Source organism: Coregonus clupeaformis, chromosome 19 (genome assembly GCF_020615455.1).
Source record: "Coregonus clupeaformis isolate EN_2021a chromosome 19, ASM2061545v1, whole genome shotgun sequence".
NCBI lineage: Eukaryota > Metazoa > Chordata > Actinopteri > Salmoniformes > Salmonidae > Coregonus > Coregonus clupeaformis.
In genome coordinates, this window is record NC_059210.1 from 14,068,491 (window position 1) to 14,086,698 (window position 18,208).

At 45.4% G+C, this 18,208-nt stretch overlaps 1 protein-coding gene across 1 annotated transcript in view; it reads left to right on the plus strand.

The window, feature by feature from the left end:
- Nucleotides 1-11,040, plus strand: part of met (MET proto-oncogene, receptor tyrosine kinase) — a 71,739-nt gene extending 60,699 nt beyond the window's left edge. The window contains exons 16-21 of the mRNA XM_041837047.2: nt 683-763; nt 1,844-2,025; nt 2,546-2,655; nt 2,926-3,091; nt 8,199-8,335; nt 9,120-11,040. Coding sequence (XP_041692981.2) covers nt 683-763; nt 1,844-2,025; nt 2,546-2,655; nt 2,926-3,091; nt 8,199-8,335; nt 9,120-9,360 — 917 coding nt within the window. The 3' untranslated portion in view covers nt 9,361-11,040. The remainder of the gene's footprint in view (nt 1-682; nt 764-1,843; nt 2,026-2,545; nt 2,656-2,925; nt 3,092-8,198; nt 8,336-9,119) is intronic.
- Nucleotides 11,041-18,208: the final 7,168 nt, after the last annotated feature.

An 18,208-nucleotide genomic window follows, 5' to 3' on the forward strand; every position in this document is an offset into this window, starting at 1 on the left:
TTTTAAATATACTTAAGTATCAAAAGTAAATGTAATTGCTCAAATATACTTAAGTATCAAAAGTAAAAGTATAAATCATTTAAAATTCCTTATATTAAGCAAACCAGACGGCACAATTTTTTTTGTTTTTGTAATTTAGATAGCCAGGGGCACACTCCAACACTCAGACATCATTTACAAATGAAGCATGTGTGTTTAGTGAGTCTGCCAGATCAGAGGCAGTAGGGATGACCAGGGATGTTCTCTTGATAAGTGTGTGAATTGGACCATTTTCCTGTCCTGCTAAGCATTCAAAATGTAACGAGTACTTTTGGGTGTCAGGAAAAATGTATGGAGTAGAAAGTACATTATTTTCTTTAGGAATGTAGTAGAGTAAAAGTAAAGTACAGATACCCCAAAAAACTATTTAAGTAGTACTTAAAAGTATTTTTACTTAAGTACTTTACACCACTGGCTTCAACAAAGGGAAATCTTGCTTTTTTGAGTGACTGACTGCTCCATTGACATGCCTCCAAATGACTTAATGGTCTAGAGAATTGGGTGCTTAATCCTCGTGAACATAGTTCATAAACAAACAAATAGTTTCGCTATCAAGGATTCCTCAGTGTACATTGTGCATTGTCTAACATCAAACACTCAGGTTTTTGCTTATTTGACACCATCTGTATTCTTCTTCATACAGGGCACTTTGGCTGTGTGTTCCACGGGACCCTGTTGGAGGCTGACGGACAGAAGCAGCACTGTGCCATCAAGTCCCTCAACCGTGAGTACTGCATGACCACAAAGGCACAGTTCACCCCGTCAGTGTTCATTCAAATCTCATTGCTCTGATATGATGTCACCACGCAACGCAACGCTGCAACAACACTAGAGGGCTTATCTCATCTCTTGAACGTGCAACAGTGGTGTGTCTTGTGGAAGGATGATTGAGATGGATTGGCTCCTGGTGGTGAGGATGACATTAGGTTGCCCCTCTCTCTAATCGTGTAACCTGTCACGTTACCCTGAGAGATGAATGTCCTAGATAAGTCTTCCATAAGGCTTCGGGAAGCTCTGCCGCTGGGCTGGTGGTAACCCATAGCGATAGAGGGTTACCACTGTCTTGTTCTCTGAGCCTTGGCCTTCTCATTGAGTTTACAGTGACCTAAAGTTCCCCAGGGAGCTTTAAAGAAAAGAAAGAAGTTCCCCAGGGAACTTTGTCACTGTCATGGCAAAGGCACAGGGTTTGGTGAATATTGTAGGTGATGTCACCATGTTGTTTCTGCAGTTGGCATAGTTCTTAACATCCAGTTTAACAGCCTCGTTTTCCTAGATATTATTTTATCTTTCTTTTACTCAGCACTAAATGGCGAGTCGTCCTTCTTTGCTCCTGTGTGTGTCGTCATCTGGTAGGTACAGTGAAAGGGCAATCAGCTGTTTTATCTTAGCTAAATTAGATACTGTTTCAAACGAGATTAGAAGAGAGGAGGAGGGGGAAAGAGCAGTGACACCAGGAGCACTGATTCGATTGGGTAATGGGAGTGTTGTTTAGCGGTAGCCTATAGGTTTGGGGTAGGGTCACAGTCTCTATGCTCAGACAGCCTGGAGACTGACCCCTCATGGGCTCCTAACAGTGGTATATAACTAAGGTTTAGACGGCACAATGGTAAAGAGATAGAGGTTTATGGCTTGATGGCCTGTTTTTGATTGCGTTTTTGTTGGTGGCCCATCTATCAGCGCATGATTATAATACAGACTTTAATGGCAGGATGTTGTAAAAGAGAATGCGTTCTCTTCTCCACAACTTGGTTAAATAAAGGCAGTAAATAAATAAACAATCCTGTAATATCTTGCCGTGTTTCAGGGATCACTGACCTGGAGGAGGTGTCTCAGTTCCTGAAGGAGGGGATCATCATGAAGGACTTCAGCCACCCCAACGTGTTGTCTCTCCTGGGGATCTGTCTGCCCCCTGAGGGCTCTCCTCTGGTGGTGCTGCCATACATGAAGCATGGAGACCTCAGGAACTTCATCAGGGACGAGACACACGTAAGATGCACACACACACACACACACTCTGGTCATACAATCACCTTTATAAGACATAGTGTTTTGGCTGGAATAATGACTGACAAAGGCCATTGCAGCTGAAACATTGTATATTTAGGTACAGGAATAAAGCATCGGAGCAGCATATAGAGATGTAGGATCTTCATTTGATCACCCTGTTGTTGCAGGAAATGTCCTGCACAGCATAAAATGCAAACTTGTAGTGTATTCAAGGTTTAAAAAGGCTTCTAAAGTTTGTAATTTCCACTTTAAATGTTCAGACTTGATTTGCCCTAACTAAAAATGTATCGACTCCTACAAAAATGTCCATTAATTATAATCCACACAATAATTCACATTTCCTGTTGCTGCAGGATTATTGTCCTGCTGTGAGAAACTGGTCAAATTAGAATCCTACATCTGTACCGCGTGCGGGCTATTCAGTCTTTTTTGGCCCAGCACCGGTGGATATATTTGGGATGTGCATATCACCTAAACACACTCTTCCTTGTTTCCCCAGAACCCAACAGTGAAGGACCTGATGGGCTTTGGTGTGCAGGTGGCCAGGGGCATGGAGTATCTGGCCAGCAAGAAGTTCGTCCACAGAGACCTAGCCGGCAGGAACTGCATGTAAGATCTGGAACCAACTGTCAAATGCACTCTCAGACAGTCAGTGTGTGGAAGAGTAATCACCATTGTAGTGAGAGCTAACGCATTCAGTCATGCCATACAGTCATGCATACTTTGAGAGTTTAAATTTTAATGGGCACAATTTTGCTCCAACCATTACAGGTTAATTACACTCTAGTAAGAATGTTTGAGTCCAACATGGCTGCCAGTTTCCCCTAGCTCTGTATATATCCAGTAAGGCTGTGGTTGAATCCCTCTCTCCTCTGCTAGGCTGGATGAGAACTACACAGTGAAGGTGGCAGACTTTGGCCTGGCCAGGGATGTGTATGATAAGGAGTACTACAGCATCCACAGCAAGAGTGGAGTCAAACTACCGGTCAAGTGGATGGCCCTGGAGAGCCTGCAGACACACAAGTTCACCCCCAAGTCAGATGTGGTGAGAGCCTACACACACACTCACACACACACACACACACACACACACACACACACACACACACACACACACACACACACACACACACACACACACACACACACACACACACACACACACACACACACTCACACACACACACACACACTCACACACACACACACACATGCAGACATGCATGTACACACACCACTATCCACTCATTCATTCACTTACAGTTAAGTGATAATGCCCGAGAAGCCAGTGTTTGGAGGATATATTGGCAAGGGTGTTGTTAGGCCCGAGACAAAGTCAAGGGCCGGCAAACCGTGCCAACATATCCTCCAATCACCGGCTTCGAGGGCATTATCACTTTTATACAACGGGTTACCAACATATTCAAATAATGATTGACATATTTTAATTAAAAACTTTATTTTGATGAATTTATACATACCATTTCATCCTTCCACAAGATATAGTCCTGACACAAATCTAGGGTTGCTACCCAAGCCGGCTGGACGTTCATGCTATCGGTTAGGTTGCCAGAGACGCAACCCAGTCGTGAAGTCTTTTGGTTCTATATCTATGGACGCAACCCAGTCATTCGTTCTAAATGTTCCATTGCCATGCTGGCTGGCAACGTTCTTATCCCTTGCTTGCTAGCTAGCCAACTACGGATAACACAGTCACGTCAAACAATGCAGCCAGAATAACAGCAAAGTAGCTGCATTTGCGTTTGTTTAAGATGTTTTCTAGTGACATATATTTGGATACGTCCATAACAATGAGCTAATGATGCGCTATTTTGCCTGGCATCAGAAATGTGCTTACTCGTCAGGACACTGTTCAGAGGAGCTAGCCAACCACACAACTAACACAATCACTTCAAACTGAAGCTGGAAAGTCAGCAAACTAGCTGCATTTCGTTTAGTTTTACCTGTTTTTCTATTGACATTTCTTTGTATATATCCATAAAAATTATGCTGATTCATGAGTTCAACTGGCTGAGAAAATCTGTCTGTCTTGTCCTGACACGTTAATCCTCAATGGGACAGTGGAGATCGAATTTCAATATTGAAACAATGTTGCAAAGTTCGGAGCGACAGACAGTAAGGTTTATACAAATCTCCGCTGTTGAAAACCAAATGCTAGTCTAAAAGAAATGAGAGATAATGTCTAGATGCCTTTTTACAGTATAGATCAAGTTTATAACTTGCCTGGTTGGGCAGTGAGTTGGAACAGCGAATAGGCATTTCAACATCATAGCCTTAGCCGGTGGTTACTTGTGGAATTGACACAGGCTGGAATGCGGTTTTAACCAATCAGCATCCAGGATTAGACCCACCCGTTGTATAATATTACATAACCACTCTCTCATCTATTCATACTCACACACACTATTACTCTACTACCTCTACACACACACACACACACACACACACACACACACACAGAAACACACACAGTATTGATGAGAACCTATGATAAATCAGCATCAGGCTTAATCTGGCCTGCTACCCTCTCAGCCCCACTCTTTCTTAACAAACCACCACTTACTGTTCAATCTCTGGTTAATGTATAGGGTTAGCTTGTCTCTGCTACAGTTTCTGTTTATAGGGTTAGCTTGTCTCTGTTACAGTGTCTGTTTATAGGGTTAGCTTGTCTCTGCTACAGTTTCTGTTTATCATTTACATTTACATCATTTAGCAGACGCTCTTATCCAGAGCAACTTACAAATTGGTGCATTCAATTTATGATAGCCAGTGGGACAACCACTTGTATTTAATTTTTTATTTTTATGGGGGGGTGGGGGAGAAGGATTACTTTTATACTATTCCAGGTATTCCTTAAAGAGGTAGGGTTTCAAGTGTCTCCGGAAGGTGGTCAGTGACTCCGCTGTCCTGGCGTCGTGGGGGAGCTTGTTCCACCATTGGGGTGCCAGAGCAGCGAATAGCTTTGACTGGGCTGAGCGGGAACTGTGCTTCCGTAGAGGTAGGGGGGCTAGCAGGCCAAAGGTGGATGAACGTAGTGCCCTCGTTTGGGTGTAGGATCAGAGCCTGAAGGTAAGGAGGTGCCGTTCCCCTCACAGCTCCGTAGGCAAGCACCATGGTCTTGTAGTAGATGCGAGCCTCAACTGGAAGCCAGTGGAGTGTGCGGAGGAGCGGGGTGACATGAGAGAACTTGGGAAGGTTGAACACCAGACGGGCTGCAGCGTTCTGGATAAGTTGTAGGGGTTTAATGGCACAGGCAGGGAGCCCAGCCAACAGCGAGTTGCAGTAATCCAGACGGGAGATGAATTAGTCCGAGGAAGTGCCTGGATTAGGACCTGTGCCGCTTTCTGTGTAAGGTAGGGTCGTACTCTGCGAATGTTGTAGAGCATGAACCTGCAGGATCGGGTCACCGCTTTGAAGTTAGCGGAAAATGACAGGGTGTTGTCTAGGGTCACGCCAAGGTTCTTTGCACTCTGGGAGGAGGACACAATGGAGTTGTCAACCGTGATGGCGAGGAGCGGGCAGTCCTTTCCCGGGAGGAAGAGCAGCTCCGTCTTGCCGAGGTTCAGCTTGAGGTGGTGATCCGACATCCACACTGATATGTCTGCCAGACATGCAGAGATGCGATTCGCCACCTGGTTATCAGATGGGGGAAAGGAGAAAATTAATTGTGTGTCGTCTGCGTAGCAATGATAGGAGTGACCATGTGAGGATATGACAGAGCCAAGTGACTTGGTGTATAGAGAAAATAGGAGAGGGCCTAGAACTGAGCCCTGGGGGACACCAGTGGTGAAAGGACGTGGTGCGGAGACAGATTCTCGCCACGCCACCTGGTAGGAGCGACCTGTCAGGTAGGACGCAATCCAAGAGTGAGCAGCGCCGGAGATGCCCAACTCGGAGAGGGTGGAGAGGAGGATCTGATGGTTCACAGTATCAAAGGCAGCAGATAGGTCTAGAAGGATAAGAGCAGAGGAGAGAGAGTTAGCTTTAGCAGTGCGGAGAGCCTCCGTGACACAGAGAAGAGCAGTCTCAGTTGAATGACCAGTCTTGAAACCTGACAGGTTTGGATCAAGAAGGTCATTCTGAGAGAGATAGCAGGAGAGTTGGCTAGAGACGGCACGCTCAAGAGTTTTGGAGAGAAAAGAAAGAAGGAATACTGGTCTGTAGTTGTTGACATCGGAGGGATCGAGTGTAGGTTTTTTGAGGAGGGGTGCAACTCTCGCTCTCTTGAAGACGGAAGGGACATGGCCAGCGGTCAAGGATGAGTTGATGAGCGAGGTGAGGTAAGGGAGAAGGTCTCCGGAAATGGTCTGGAGAAGAGAGGAGGGGATAGGGTCAAGCGGACAGGTTGTTGGGCGGCCGGCCGTCACAAGTCGCAAGATTTCATCTGGAGAGAGAGGGGAGAAAGAAGTCAAGGCATAGGGTAGGGCAGTGTGAGCAGGACCAGCGGTGTCATTTGACTTAATAAATGAGGATCGGATGTCGTCAACCTTCTTTTCAAAATGGTTGACGAAGTCATCCACAGAGAGGGAGGAGGGAGGGGGAGGAGGAGGAGGATTCAGCAGGGAGGAGAAGGTGGCAAAGAGCTTCCTAGGGTTAGAGGCAGAGGCTTGACATTTAGAGTGGTAGAAAGTGGCTTTAGCAGCGGAAACAGAGGAAGAGAATGTAGAGAGGAGGGAGTGAAAAGATGACAGGTCCGCAGGGAGTCTAGTTTTCCTCCATTTCCGCTCGGCTGCCCGGAGACCTCTTCTGTGAGCTCGCAATGAGTCGTCAAGCCACGGAGCAGGAGGGGAGGACCAAGCCGGCCGGGAGGATAGGGGACATAGAGAGTCAAAAGATGCAGAAAGGGAGGAGAGGAGGGTTGAGGAGGCAGAATCAGGAGATCGGAGGGAGAAGGATTTAGCAGAGGGAAGAGATGATAGGATGGAAGGGGAGAGAGTAGTGGGAGAGAGAGAGCGAAGGTTGCGACGGCACATTACCATCTGAGTAGGGGCAGAGTGAGTAGTGTTGGAGGTGAGCGAGAGAGAAAAGGATACAAAGTAGTGGTCGGAGACTTGGAGGGGAGTTGAAGTGAGATTAATAGAAGAACAGCATCTAGTAACGATGAGGTCAAGTGTATTGCCTGCCTTGTGAGTAGGGGGGGACGGTGAGAGGGTGAGGTCAAAAGAGGAAAGGAGTGGAAAGAAGGAGGCAGAGAGAAATGAGTCAAAGGCAGACGTAGGGAGGTTAAAGTCACCCAGAACTGTGAGGGGTGAGCCATCCTCAGGAAAGGAACTTATCAAGGCGTCAAGCTCATTGATGAACTCTCCAAGGGAACCTGGAGGGCGATAAATGACAAGGATGTTAAGCTTGAATGGGCTAGTGACTGTGACAGCATATAATTCAAATGAGAGAGAATGTCCACTTGGGAGAGATGAGGATTCCTGTGCCACTGCCGCGCTGACCAGATGCTCTCGGGGTATGCGAGAACACATGATCAGACGAGGAAAGAGCAGTAGGAGTAGCAGTGTTTTCTGTGGTAATCCATGTTTCCGTCAGCGCCAAGAAGTCGAGGAACTGGAGGGTAGCATAGGCTGAGATGAACTCTGCCTTGTTGGCCGCAGAACGGCAGTTCCAGAGGCTGCCGGAGACCTGGGTTAGGGTTAGATTGTCTCTGCTACGGTTTCTGTTTATAGGGTTAGCTTGTCTCTGCTACAGTTTCTGTTTATAGGGTTAGCTTGTCTCTGCTACAGTTTCTGTTTATAGAATTAACTTGTCTCTGTTACAGTTTCTGTTTATAGGGTTAGCTTGTCTCTGCTACAGTTTCTATTTATAGGGTTAGCTTGTCTCTGTTACAGTTTCTACCTCTATAGCTCAGTCTATTATCTCACTAACCTTAGCTGCATTTAACACTCCTCCTGTCTGTCTGCTCTCTTCAATGAAGGCCGGAGGGAAATATGCTCATTAGGACTGGGGTTGAGTCCGGAATGGCACCCTGTACCCTATGTACTGTGCCACTTTTGATCAGGGCTCATAAGTCTCTGGTCAAAAGTAGCGCATTTGATAGGAAATAGGGTGCCATTTCAGACACAGCCTGTAAAGTACTGTGATGTGATCTGATGTGTTATTGGTTCGTTTGGTGTTCCGTGTTTCAGTGGTCATTTGGTGTGTTGCTATGGGAACTGATGACCCGGGGAGCCCCACCCTACTCGGACGTCAACTCTTTCGACATCACAGTGTTCCTACTGCAGGGGAGACGCCTGCTGCAGCCAGAGTTCTGCCCCGATGCACTGTGAGTAGTGGAAACACATGACAGACAGACAGACAGACAGACAGACAGACAGTACACACACAATCTTGCACACACACAAACACACACACACATTTACACTCCTCAAGCTTATACCCAACCACTCCCAGATATAAGACAGATGCTTTTATTAATAGAAGTGCACACACACACACACACACACACACACACACACACACACACACACACACACCCCTGTCCTTCACCTTGACCAATGTACATAGAGGCATGGCTCAGTGCTTCTCATTGGCAGAGACATTGAGATGAACAGAGGCCCATTGTTAACACTGCCCTTAGGTACTGCATGGAGAGACGGACAGATATGCAGACAGGGAGAGAGAGAGAGAGAGAGAGAGAGAGAGAGAGAGAGAGAGAGAGAGAGGGAGAGAGGGAGAGAGAGAGACAGGAAGAGGGAGGGAGGGAGGGAGGGAGGGGAGAGAACAACAAAGAGGGAATAGAGAGAGAGAGAGGGAGAGAGAGAGAGAGAGAGAGAGAGAGAGAGACAGACAGACAGACAGACAGACAGACAGACAGACAGACAGACAGACAGACAGACAGACAGGAATGATCGATAACTATTCATGAGTCTATTCATGGACATTGACTGACATAGAGGGTTTCCAGAATTAATGGGGCCCTGTAACAAAACTGTCAAACAAAATGGCTAGTGGCTACTAAACACCTAAGTAAGCAAAATGTATGTACCTAAAAACTGTATTTAATGTGCATTTAATCTTAACCCCTTCCCCTATCTCCCACCCCCAAGGTATAACGTGATGGTTGAGTGCTGGCACCCTAAGCCGGAGCAGAGGCCTACCTTCTCAGAGCTGGTGTCTCGTATCAAGTCCATCTTCTCCAGCTTCAGCGGAGAGCACTACATCCTTCTCAACACCACCTACGTCAACATCGACAAGATGACCCCCTACCCTTCCCTCATTTCGTCCTCCTCATCCTCCTCTTCCTCCACCCCTCAGGGCCACCCCCTGGAGCCACACTGCTGCACCTGAGAGAGGGGGAGGGATGGAGAGAGAGAGAGAGTGAGAGAGAGAGAGAGAGAGAGAGAGAGAAAGACAAGAAAAGAGTGATGGAAGAAAGGAGAGGGAATGGGATGAAAGGAGGAGAGGAAAAAATAATGAGCTTGACAGAGAGAAAGAAAGAGAGATAAAATAGTGGGCTTGAGGCAGTGAAGACTTTGGGTCGCTTGAGAACTACTGTATGTGACTGACAGACAGACACTGGACAAACTCGTTGACTGAGAAAAGACAGTTTGAGGATGCTGACCTGTGCCATACACGTGTGTGTAATGTATATATACTGACAGACGAGTGACAACCAACCTAACAGGTATCACGGTACGCCTGAGGCCTGTATGAACTGTGAGGTTGACCTTGGCCTTCCTCTGCTCTACAACCAAGAACTTGCTCTAGAATCTCCAATGACCTTTGACCCTGGTATGACCCTGGAGCCTGAGTTCAGGAGGTCAGGCCTCTTGTCTATATCACAGACAATTTGGAGACATGGGAGAACGTTTTCCATGAACAAAGCCTATAGAAGCACATTGTGTGTATCAAGTACAAGTAAATCGCCCACCATTTGAACGACTCCCTTCCCCAAAGAGTGGACCGGATGATTTTGGAGACATTTCTGCTTGTTACTGGGTGGCATGTGCTTAGAGATATGGCGAAGGGCCAGGCTCCAGCTTTTATTTTTCTCTATGTCAATGAAAGGTGGTGTATTGTAAAGAAAAATGTTACACCTTCATCCTCCGCACTGCCACTGAATGCCCCTCTCCTTCCACTTGTCCTCGCATTCCTCCATCCTAGCTCCCTGCGCACCGGGACTGAATGAAGACAAAAGATGCCCGCTTTGTCATTACGATGTGTGCTCCAGCCTCCAGGTGATATTGTCACTAACCGAGGTGGTGCAGAGTAGCTGGCAGGAGGACCAATCTGCTACCCGGCCCGTGCCGTGTGCAGCAGCTACACTGGATACTTCTTATGAGTGTAATTATTTTTGATGATTCCCTTTTGATGTGCTTCGTTCTAAATGTCTCGCTGCTTCGTTGCCGTGAGTGAATCACCTGTTAGGAATCTGCAGATGTTTTTTTTTGTCTTTCGGTTGGTAATACTTTGACTTGAAACAGCCTATCATAATGTCTACATAGCATGTGTCATAACGGTTCGTGAAAGCTCAGCCTGAAAACTGACATAATAATTTTGACTTCAGAGAGTAAAATGGGGGAAATCTGAGACGTTTGAACGTTTGATAGTTTTGGGCATCATAATAATAGTGTTACGTCAGTTGAGAAAAGTACTTTTACTGTCAATCATGATATGTCTCATTATAGTATTCGTACAATAGCTATGTCAGCGTTTTGAAAGACCACTTCAATGTTAAAACGTTACCATTTTGCCTTTCCTTTGTGAAGCGTTTGGCTTTTTACTATGACTGCTGTGATAAAATGAATGATCAGGCCAGCAATGGACATATATGAATGTTTGCTCAAATAAATGTTTAAAATGCTGTGCTATATTTTTTATAATGCCTTTATGATGCATCAATCAATATTGGTCCAATGGAATGCCAGAACTGAGCAGTGGTGCCACAACAATGAACAAGGCCACTAAACTAAAGTTTAATGAAGCACTGCCTTTTGTACAAAATTATATTAAAGGGATAGCACCTTTGTGGATGTGTCTTCTATATGTAGGATTTAACTGGTAAACGTGTGTGTATATACTTTATGTCAGGTGACCGTTGTAGGTACAGCACAGTACAAACAAACAAAATACAGTGGGGGAAAAAAGTATTTAGTCAGCCACCAAAAGTTCTCCCACTTAAAAAGATGAGAGAGGCCTGTAATTTTCATCATAGGTACACGTCAACTATGACAGACAAAATAAGGAAAACAAATCCAGAAAATCACATTGTAGGATTTTTAATGAATTTATTTGCAAATTATGGTGGAAAATAAGTATTTGGTCAATAACAAACGTTTCTCAATACTTTGTTATATACCCTTTGTTGGCAATGACACAGGTCAAACGTTTTCTGTAAGTCTTCACAAGGTTTTCACACACTGTTGCTGGTATTTTGGCCCATTCCTCCATGCAGATATCCTCTAGAGCAGTGATGTTTTGGGGCTGTTGCTGGGCAACACGGACTTTCAACTCCCTCCAAAGATTTACTATGGGGTTGAGATCTGGAGACTGGCTAGGCCACTCCAGGACCTTGAAATGCTTCTTACGAAGCCACTCCTTCGTTGCCCGGGCGGTGTGTTTGGGATCATTGTCATGCTGAAAGACCCAGCCACGTTTCATCTTCAATGCCCTTGCTGATGGAAGGAGGTTTTCACTCAAAATCTCACGATACATGGCCCCATTCATTCTTTCCTTTACACAGATCAGTCGTCCTGGTCCCTTTGCAGAAAAACAGCCCCAAAGCATGATGTTTCCACCCCCATGCTTCACAGTAGGTATGGTGTTCTTTGGATGCAACTCAGCACTCTTTGTCCTCCAAACACGACGAGTTGAGTTTTTACCAAAAAGTTCTATTTTGGTTTCATCTGACCATATGACATTCTCCCAATCCTCTTCTGGATCATCCAAATGCACTCTAGCAAACTTCAGACGGGCCTGGACATGTACTGGCTTAAGCAGGGGGGCACGTCTGGCACTGCAGGATTTGAGTCCCTGGCGGCGTAGTGTGTTACTGATGGTAGGCTTTGATACTTTGGTCCCAGCTCTCTGCAGGTCATTCACTAGGTCCCCCCGTGTGGTTCTGGGATTTTTGCTCACCGTTCTTGTGATCATTTTGACCCCACGGGGTGAGATCTTGCGTGGAGCCCCAGATCGAGGGAGATTATCAGTGGTCTTGTATGTCTTCCATTTCCCTAATAATTGCTCCCACAGTTGATTTCTTCAAACCAAGCTGCTTACCTATTGCAGATTCAGTCTTCCCAGCCTGGTGCAGGTCTACAATTTTGTTTCTGGTGTCCTTTGACAGCTCTTTGGTCTTGGCCATAGTGGAGTTTGGAGTGTGACTGTTTGAGGTTGTGGACAGGTGTATTTTATACTGATAACAAGTTCAAACAGGTGCCATTAATACAGGTAACGAGTGGAGGACAGAGGAGCCTCTTAAAGAATAAGTTACAGGTCTGTGAGAGCCAGAAATGTTGCTTGTTTGTAGGTGACCAAATACTTATTTTCCACCATAATTTGCAAATAAATTCATTAAAAATCCTACAATGTGATTTTCTGGATTTTTTTTTCTCAATTTGTCTGTCATAGTTGACGTGTACCTATGATGAAAATTACAGGACTCTCTCATCTTTTTAAGTGGGAGAACTTGCACAATTGGTGGCTGACAATACTTTTTTTCCCCACCGTATACTGTACAGTCATTGAACAACTGGAGCTAGCAGGTTCACTTCCTTCGCTATAGACTTCTACGTTTTCAATTGGTAACTAAATGGCTTGTAAATCTATGAATTTGTCCATGTTTCTCACTGTCAGTGCAGTGTCAGTGTCTGTATGAGCACTGTTCCGGGATCGTCTATGAAAATAATGATGGTACATGTGATGTTACATCGTTATGTCGTCTGACAGTCTCTGTGTAATAAAGCTATGTTATCAGAGTGTGAAATATCTCATTGTCATTGTCTGTATGTACATCCTTTATTTTACCAGGCAAAGAGAATCTATATTTACAAGAGAGACAGCAATAGAAACATACACAAACAGAGTGGTGTTATTATAATGACTACCTTACCTCATCTACCTATGGGGGGTGCGTAATATCTGTCCACTAAGGAGTCAAGTGGTTTCAGTTTCATTTAACTTTTTTTGTATTTATTTTTACCATTATTTAAGCAAGGAGACACGCTGAGACCACGGTCTCTTTCGCAGATGAGCCCTCCATGAACACATAAAAACCAGGACATCTCTTTAAGGTGAGAACCGAGATAGAGGGAAAACCTGGAGGTTCTTGCTAAGAGCTGGAGAAAAGAAAACAATTATAGGTGCCCAGAATACTGAACGTTTTGTTGGGTTGAATGATCCTGTGTTAACTAAGTGTTTAGTGGACTGGGCATCAAGTTTGACTGATTGGAAGTCCTCTTTGGATAACATATAGGATGTACAACATCCTTACAGGCCGTACATTTTGTGACGTGGTGAGGTGACCCAGGAGCAGAGAAGAGAACCAGACGAGGAACCAGTGGTTTAGAATAAACTGAAATACTTTCCTGGGAAAAAGTTCAACAATAGGTACAAAGTAAAACTTGGGAAAACAACAAACACTATGACTCGACAACTTACTCAGGAGACAAACGCACACAGCAAATGAATCAAGCTTCTGCAAAGGGTAACAGAAAACACCTCTCTAAAAGGAAATCATAATTAGTAACTGAAAACACCTGTCTTTATAGTCTCTAGGGTGGTCTCTGCTGCCCTCTGGTGACAGGTGGAACCATGACAATTGTAGCTTTGTCCTCACTCCTTCCTTCTCTGCTCTCATTGGCTAGTTGTAACCTCTCACCTTTCTTTACCCTCTCCTCTTTGTATTGTTGTCTAGACAAGCCTGACATCTTCTTCTGTCTAGCCTGGCCGGTGACCGGAGCTTTCATTGCAAGTCTTCCTCTCAGATGCTTGGTGACTTAGGGTCGTGTTCATTAGGCACGCCCTAGCAATGGAAAACAAAACTGAGCGTTGCTGATTGGACAAGTTAAGGTAGTACCCATATAATTAGGAATTAGAATCTCTATCCTAGCTCTATCCTAAGACCTCTCTATTTCAGTCCATTTTCTTCAGTTTCGTGCATAATGAACACGACCCTGAACAATATATCTTTACTCTGTATCTGTCTATACAGTAGTGACCCACTTGTCTTAGCTAAACGGTCATCATATGGAGATAGATAGTGGAGAGAGCCTCTTAGTGCTAGAGCTCTTCAGCTATGTACTAATCAGTTACTCTGGAATGGCTGGAGCCTGCACAATGTTTCCCTCACTCTCTCACTTACTAATTCTCTCCCTCCTTCTCGCTCTCTGTCTCTGTGTTTCTTTCTCTTTTCCTCTCTCTTTGACACACATGGGCCAAAAGAAAGAAGAGGTGGGCAGAGCTCAGGTATGTGAATGTGTGTCATTGGGTTAGTCAGCCCCTTTGGAATGCAAGTCGACTTGACTGCTGCTGGACACACTGCACCTTTCTCCCCCTCTACTGCCCTATGCCAACTGATAATGAACCTATCCCGCCCTCTCCTCAGCACACATTCTGACCTGAGTCAGCACACACACTCATGAATCCACTAATGAGCTTTGGTAATATGCATTGGCAAGAGAGCGCGTTGGGACAACTCCTCATTCCTATTCTTTATCAAACAAACCTTCATAGTTTGAATATGTTGTTTTTCTTTTAGAGGAATATACATTATTCTGATAATTTAATCTGTTAAATCAGTAAAGAACTGTGTCCTCAAGCTGTGTTTTTGGGGGTGTGGATGCCCCCTATTCTGCAGCTCTTGCAGCTAAAGTACAATCTAATATTTTCGGCTGATTTGCCAACGTAGTTGTAAACACCACAGTAAACAACACATAAGTGTTTTGTCCAAGACCATTTCACACAGGCAGAAAGGCCTCCTCTAGTCTATATAACAACTACAACACTGCCCAAATATTTCACAATTTCTAGGTTCTACATTTGGATGAGATTAAGTACTTCAGAACCTCTATCTATCCATAATTCAGAATTTGGCCGTAGCTCTTTGGATGAACACATCTCACATTCATACCTACAGGTTATTGGATCTTGGCCTGGATTAGACATAGTCCTGTGTAGCTCAGTTGGTAGAGCATGGTGCTTGCAACGCCAGGGTTGTGGGTTCGATTCCCACGGGGGGCCAGTATAAAGAAAAAAAATGTATGCACTCACTAACTGTAAGTTGCTCTGGATAAGAGCGTCTGCTAAATGACTAAACTGTAAATTCCTCCCTGCCCACACTCTGCTCCAAGCCAAGGTCATCCAACACAACCCCAGACATGAGCTGAATATTGTGGTCTGCTACAGGATTCTGGCTGCCATTTTAGACATTGAGTTAGTCTGTGTCCCAAATAGCACCCTATTCTCTTTATAGTGCACTACTTTTGACCAGGAGCCATAGGGCTCTGGTCAAAAGTAGTGCACTTGTGATGAGTGTGATTAGAAGGAGTCAGGCGCAGGAGGGTAAATCACTGAATATAGAGTTTATTCCGTCGTACACAGTTGCGCTGGATAGCGACAACAAAGTACAGGCACAGGGGAACAATCTACCCCGGCAATACAAGGTACGGGTAGCTCCAACAAAATATAGGCACAGGGGAATAATCTACCCCGGCAATCCACCGAGCTACACTCAACTCACATAAAACAATCACCCACAAGGACAAGGGGGCAGAGGGAACACTTATACACGGACTATTGAGGGGATATGAACCAGTTGTGTGTAATTGACAAGACAAGACAAATGGAATGATGATATATGGAGCGGCAGTGGCTAGTAAGCCGGTGACGACGAACGCCGAAGCCTGCCCGAACAAGGAGGAAGTCGTGACAGCACTTTACAGGGAATAGGGTGCCATTTGGGGCGCACCCTTAGACTGCCCCTGGTACAAAGTGAAGAAGACTGATTAGAAGACGGGTTGGGGTTGCAGTTCATCTGGATATATCAGTCTTGGCACCCACTTTAGATGGAATATTCCAGGCTTCGATCTGCCAGACTTATTGATGATATACTATGTATGTATGTCATGCAGTCTTCCTATGTAAAAGGCCAATTGAAACGTTTGATGATTAAGGCTTTTGATTATTTCCCAGCAGGCAAAATGTGGCATTGGATCAAAGAGGTTGACTATAGGTTTTCCATCATCTATGTCATAATGATGGTCAGTCAACATGTACTGTAAATCCTCAAAGTTGTCAACAATTTTAATTTATATGATATATTGCCACGCTCCTAAAAAATATACACTGCTCAAAAAAATAAAGGGAACACTTAAACAACACAATGTAACTCCAAGTCAATCACACTTCTGTGAAATCAAACTGTCCACTTAGGAAGCAACACTGATTGACAATAAATGTCACATGCTGTTGTGCAAATGGAATAGACAACAGGTGGAAATTATAGGCAATTAGCAAGACACCCCCAATAAAGGACTGGTTTTGCAGGTGGTGACCACAGACCACTTCTCAGTTCCTATGCTTCCTGGCTGATGTTTTGGTCACTTTTGAATGCTGGCGGTGCTTTCACTCTAGTGGTAGCATGAGACGGAGTCTACAACCCACACAAGTGGCTCAGGTAGTGCAGCTCATCCAGGATGGCACATCAATGCGAGCTGTGGCAAGAAGGTTTGCTGTGTCTGTCAGCGTAGTGTCCAGAGCATGGAGGCGCTACCAGGAGACAGGCCAGTACATCAGGAGACGTGGAGGAGGCCGTAGGAGGGCAACAACCCAGCAGCAGGACTGCTACCTCCGCCTTTGTGCAAGGAGGAGCAGGAGGAGCACTGCCAGAGCCCTGCAAAATGACCTCTAGCAGGCCACAAATGTGCATGTGTCTGCTCAAACGGTCAGAAACAGACTCCATGAGGGTGGTATGAGGGCCCGACGTCCACAGGTGGGGGTTGTGCTTACAGCCCAACACCGTGCAGGACGTTTGGCATTTGCCAGAGAACACCAAGATTGGCAAATTCGCCACTGGCGCCCTGTGCTCTTCACAGATGAAAGCAGGTTCACACTGAGCACATGTGACAGACGTGACAGAGTCTGGAGACGCCGTGGAGAACGTTCTGCTGCCTGCAACATCCTCCAGCATGACCGGTTTGGCGGTGGGTCAGTCATGGTGTGGGGTGGCATTTCTTTGGGGGGCCGCACAGCCCTCCATGTGCTCGCCAGAGGTAGCCTGACTGCCATTAGGTACCGAGATGAGATCCTCAGACCCCTTGTGAGACCATATGCTGGTGCGGTTGGCCCTGGGTTCCTCCTAATGCAAGACAATGCTAGACCTCATGTGGCTGGAGTGTGTCAGCAGTTCCTGCAAGAGGAAGGCATTGATGCTATGGACTGGCCCGCCCGTTCCCCAGACCTGAATCCAATTGAGCACATCTGGGACATCATGTCTCGCTCCATCCACCAACGCCACGTTGCACCACAGACTGTCCAGGAGTTGGCGGATGCTTTAGTACAGGTCTGGGAGGAGATCCCTCAGGAGACCATCCGCCACCTCATCAGGAGCATGCCCAGGCATTGTAGGGAGGTCATACAGGCACGTGGAGGCCACACACACTACTGAGCCTCATTTTGACTTGTTTTAAGGACATTACATCAAAGTTGGATCAGCCTGTAGTGTGGTTTTCCACTTTAATTTTGAGGGTGACTCCAAATCCAGACCTCCATGGGTTGATAAATTTGATTTCCATTGATAATTTTTGTGTGATTTTGTTGTCAGCACATTCAACTATGTAAAGAAAAAAGTATTTAATAAGATTATTTCATTCATTCAGATCTAGGATGTGTTATTTTAGTGTTCCCTTTATTTTTTTGAGCAGTGTATATATTTTGTAATGTAAAATCATTTAAAAAAACGAATAAAAAAGATACATGTGAAATCAAAAGGAATGCCTGGGGAGTATTGGCACAAGGCACATCCAGACTGTTCCACTGCCTCCTCCCTCTACCAGCTTTCAACACAACAGCTATCATCTCAGCCGCCAAGACTAGAGGTCTAGAGGTGTGGACACATAATCTCAGTTACCCTGATGGCACTGCCTCTACGTACACTTTGATGTCGGGCCAAAAATACTGTTCTCACAGTGATACTCAG